At 49.5% G+C, this 4,847-nt stretch overlaps 2 protein-coding genes across 2 annotated transcripts; both read right to left on the reverse strand.

Moving 5' to 3' along the window:
• Positions 1-465: 465 nt before the first annotated feature.
• Positions 466-2,296, reverse strand: PPTG_07099 (hypothetical protein; the record flags this gene model as incomplete). The annotated part of the gene is made up of 3 exons (XM_008901266.1): positions 1,680-2,296; positions 1,498-1,619; positions 466-1,434 (listed from the first exon to the last, which is right to left on the reverse strand). Exons 1-3 carry the CDS (start codon positions 2,197-2,199, stop codon positions 466-468), a joined length of 1,611 nt encoding a protein of 536 aa, XP_008899514.1. The 5' UTR covers positions 2,200-2,296.
• Positions 2,252-4,668, reverse strand: PPTG_07100 (hypothetical protein). Its single transcript, XM_008901267.1, has one exon. The coding sequence runs from the start codon at positions 4,603-4,605 to the stop codon at positions 2,398-2,400; it is 2,208 nt and encodes a 735-aa protein (XP_008899515.1). The 5' UTR covers positions 4,606-4,668; the 3' UTR covers positions 2,252-2,397.
• Positions 4,669-4,847: the final 179 nt, after the last annotated feature.

Consider the following 4,847-nt stretch of genomic DNA (forward strand, 5'->3'; position numbering starts at 1 on the left):
TCGAAGTAATATACTGTTATTTTCGGAAATTATGCAATTGGTAATGCTAATTTCGGAGATCCTGGTAAGCATCGACATCGACTTGAAGACGACGAAGATAATAGTGTCCCAAAGTTGTGGCACACCTTTTAAACTTTATATTAACCAAATTCTTGATGATGTTTCCGCAGAACTGAAGCCTGAGTTACGCGTAAAGACTCCATTTCAGGCTTCGTTGATCGCCACGTACTGCACACTGTTTTGTTTTGTTCACAGTGAACTTCCCAACGTCAGAGATATGTATGTGTCCGTCGTCGTAGACTCACAATCAGCGAAAAACTTAAACAATAGCAGAGTTCCATCCGAGATCTTTTACCCATCCACAGTGACAACGTTCCGAATAAATTGTCCAGAATGGCATCAACGACTCGAAGCAAAACCTAATTTTTGACCTAAAACCACTTTAAATGACGCAAGTTTTGTTATTTAAGCACGCGAGTGTTTGAGTGCAGCAGCCTCCGGATTGAATTCCGGGGTTTCAATAAACTGCAGAAAGAGATTTGTAAGTCGTTTGCGTAGCCCCTCAAGACTCTTCTCCTTCCGTCCGCGACTGAGCATGTCCGCTTCACGATCAATGAGCTCCACCAGCTCTCGAGTAAGAGCACAGTCGAACTCTTGCACTGTCCACTTGACATGCAGCAACATGTCCAAACGTTCGTCCACTGAACTGAGTGGTGTACGTAGTCCATGGTACAGGTCCATGAGCTCCTTGGCACGAACTGTGAACGGTGTATGCACCTCTTTAACACCTCCGTCACTCATCTGCCACTGCTTCGGACGTGCCATAAACTGTAACATGGCTTCAATACGCTGCTTACGGTTTGCCTCTGTGGCTGTCAGCTTGAGTCTGTCAATAGTCTGAAGTAATTTGGTCTCTTTAGCCAGAATAGCGTCAAGAGCGCGCTGTCTCTCGGACGGATCAAGTTCTCGTTGCTCTCGAACTTTACGGCATTCAACTTGTCGCCATTTTTCCAGTTCATTGTAGAGAATCTCGAAGTCGCTTACGGTGTTCGGGTGCATACGGCGATTAACCTCGCGACGTTGGCGGCTCACGTCTTCGGCCTCGTTCTCATGGGCTTCGATCTCTGCTAGATTGGTCACTCGGCGACGTTGTTCGCGTATACTATAGACGTATAGGCGAGCACGAAACCCGCGCCACCAACGCTGCATGAGGAGTACAGAGTCTTCACGAAGACTGTCTAATTGGTACGAATCGAAGTAAGGGCGAGCTGTAACATGGCGATCGAAGGATTCGTCGAGTTTGAGATCCCGTCGAGACATTTGAGTACCGGACTCACGATGTGTCTGTAGAGAGCGAGTCACGAGTTGTTGCGTTTGGGTCTCGCGGTGGAACCTTGCCGGACCCATATTATGACGTGCGCGGGATAAAACGGTCTGTAAATAGGAGTTATTTTAGTGTTAAGTCACTATTACGAGTAAAAGATGAGGAGTAGATACCTGAGTGGAGGCGTGATGGAATTGCTGCAGTGTTTTACGATGTTTGAAGCCCCCTAGATACAACTTGTGACCGGTGAATTTCTCTATCTCCACGGTTATTATGCTGGTACTATCGGTCTCCTCTGTCAGTTTTACAGCATCAGTACCAAATTAACGGCATTTTGTCAATTCTAAAACCTCACCGTTGTAAACCTGGACTTGTATACGATCTGGCATGACGTAGTTGCTAGTGGTGGGAGGTCTGGCGACGTATGCTTCGAGAGTGCACTCGGAATTCCCTCCAGGTAATCCGTACACTGATAGTGGCAAGTTCTCTTCGTTCTGGTCTGCATCTCGAAGTCCATGAAGATCTGGGAAGCTCACAAGTTCAGGGTTTAGCTGTAAATCGGTGCACAGAATTTTTCGTAGATTTCCAAGTGTAGTCTCGGCCGTGACAGTCACTCGATGTCGCACGTTGTCAGGTTGCAGCACTATGAGCAACGAAAACTCACAGCCTTCGAGCTGTTCGGAAGACGCTCGAATAAACTCATCCATCGCCATTTTTGAGGCAGACGACGGTTCTCCTGAGTCATGAGGGGCTGGAATGTCCTCATTCTCCTCCGTTGCCGGATTTCCAGCCTCATCAGACATGATCGGCTCCTCCGAAGCCATTTCAGACACTTCCGGCTGCTCTTCGTCAGCGGCAAATTGTTGCTCGTCCATGGCAAATTGGTTGAAAATTATCAAGCGAGTTGCACGATTCGCCCCTTCAGTTGCGTCGTTTCAAGTGTCCGTTCATTTGCATTTTTTTTTTTTTTTTCACTTTTGCCTTAAAGATCGAATGTGGCATTTTGTTTCAGGTATTTTTGATAAGGTTTTTGTATGGTGCATGAGGGAATCCCGTGTCTAAAGTTGCCAGATCTAAGCCGTGCGCTGTCGCTTGGCATCTTTTTTCTTGCGCATCAGAGCCGTCTGGAAGGCGTTCTTACGGCCTTCGTTGGCAACGAACTCCTTGCGCTTTTTCACCTTCTTGACCTTGCCCATGTCCAGGGTTTCGTCCCAATAGTCTTGACGACCAGCGTTGCGGTGTTTCCACTCCTCCTGCTTCAGAGCGTTCAGCACACGGTCGTGCTTTGAAGCCAACGCACTGTCGACTGCCACGTCGCTGCTCGTTGTCTCGGTGGACTCGACGTCAGTCTCCCCAGCCCATTTGTCCACTTCGCGACCAAACAACGCAGCGTTGCGCACTCCGACATTTTTAAGTCGCCGCGGGTCAAATGGCACTCTTGTAACTCCTGGCTTTGCAACAGTGGCAACAGAAACTTCTGGCTTTGATTCGATGGACTTTTCCGGCAATTCCTGGACCGTTCGGGTCATCACAAGACGCGGACAAGATTTCCACGAGGTTTGTCCAAATCGATGGAGCCGACCAACACGACCACCGAAACTAAGCGTTAATGAGCGCTTCATTCGGGGTCGTGCAACGACTGGCGTGTCGTTCGACGCCTTTGCTGTGACCTTGAAAGTCACCACCGTCTTGTGTTTGGCAGGAATCACAACCAAAGGTTTGTCACCTTCGGTATCAGTCACTGTGGTCTTCAGACTGGCAAGGAACCCGTTCATGTCCAGTTCCTTCGTTTTGGCTAGTACTGTCTTCGATGCAGCCATTTTTTCGGGTATTTCCTCCTTTTTAGCTGCCTCCACGAGCTCTTTGGCTTTAGATTTCGCCTCCTCTTCCTCCTTCGCCTTCGATTTCGGACGTTCCGAAGGAGGCAACACTCTCGAGTAGAAAAGCATGTACGCTTTCTGTTGCAACACTGTGTCTAAACTCACCCATCGCACAGAATCGTCGTTCATTTCGTACCACTGACCCGACGAGCCCTTGACGAAGGCGTAGTAGTGTCCACAGTCGGTTGAAAACCCCGCATGAACCAGCACAGCATGCAACTCGTACTTAGTACGGCCACGACGACGATCTTCGCAAGTTTTGCTCATTCCCGAGCCAATATCCAGCGAGCGAGGGAACTCGATATGGCGCTTAATTTTGCCAAACATGAGGTCAAAGCGCTTCAGTTGAATCATCAACACATTGGGACATTCGGCGATCGAAAGCCCCTTTTCGGCGCGACTGGGTTTGCCACAACTGGAACATTTCCATGCGTTGTGCTCGTCCAGTTTCTCCATGGCAGTGAAATGACGCAACGCACCTTTGACACTGTGGACACCGTTCGAAATTTCCAGTGACAAATCCAGAAAATCGTCGAACCGTTCGGAAACGAACCCGCACTTGGCACATTTGAGATAATTTTTCAATTTGCCGCCGAACATGCGGTGCACAAACGTCGTGGACGCTGCCGAGTGGCTTTCGCTCTTGATGTGCGCCTTGCGCAGACACGAACGCTGCATGGAATCCAGCAGCAGTCTGAAAAACTCGTGCGAATCTTCCTGTCGCCCAATGCGAAAACTCTTGGAAATGTGGCGTACGTTCATCACCAGCTCCTTGGGTTGCAACACCCGCACGGCGTTGTTGCCGTGCACTGATTGCAACAGTCTCGACATGGCGCGCACACTGCAAAACCCGTTGCCACCATTGCCACTGAAGCCATGTTTGCCGACTTTTTTGTTGAATTTGTTGCCGGTCGACGGCAAAGCTCCGTTGTTAAAGGAGGCAAAAACGTCCTTGTCCAACAGGAACTGCGCGAAACACGGAGTGTAGGTCAGACACTGCAACACCGAGTTGAGGTAGCAAGTGTTGCCCAAATTGGCGAAGCCCGGGCCGATTTTCTTCGAGTGTTGCCATGCCAGCACTCGCTCCACCGCCTCGGAGCTGGTTATTTCTTTTGCCTCTTTCTTCTTGGGCTTGACGTCACTCGAGTTGCCGTCCAACCGGCCGATCACACGCACGTTCTTGGCACGAACGAAGTCAATGCGCCGCTCGCTCACCAAAGCAACAGCCGATTTGCATTGCGCCTTGAAAGGGAGCAATGTACCATTGGCTGGCGTTTCGTTTAGGCTAGTTTTCGCGCTGTTGGTCGGCACATTCGCGGGTTTAAAGGCTGGAGACGTGGACGACGGGAGTCTGGACGACGTGGGCGCCAGCTCCGCTGCGCGTGGGGCCATGACCAGCATGGCGGACGAGAGGAAGTGAGCCCGATGACTGGCTGGGCTGAAGAGAGCTGGTGGATGAGCGGACAGTTTTTAAAATAGGGAAAGGGTTCATGCAAAAATTAAGTTCGAGATGAATGGGCCAATCAGAGAAGAAGTTGGTCTTTCATGAAGTAAGACAGTTTTGGAAGGAGAAACCAAAATTTCGCAAAAGTGGTTTACCGTATTTGTATGGAAGGTATTAATAAAACTTATGATGAATACAG

The sequence above is a fragment of the Phytophthora parasitica genome, assembly GCF_000247585.1.
Source record: "Phytophthora parasitica INRA-310 unplaced genomic scaffold supercont2.11, whole genome shotgun sequence".
Classification (NCBI taxonomy): Eukaryota; Oomycota; class Peronosporomycetes; order Peronosporales; family Peronosporaceae; genus Phytophthora; species Phytophthora nicotianae.

Bases quoted from the DNA above. Each gene is read 5' to 3' on its own strand.
- PPTG_07100 (XM_008901267.1), bottom strand. From the start codon at position 4,605: ATGCTGGTCATGGCCCCACGCGCAGCGGAGCTGGCGCCCACGTCGTCC.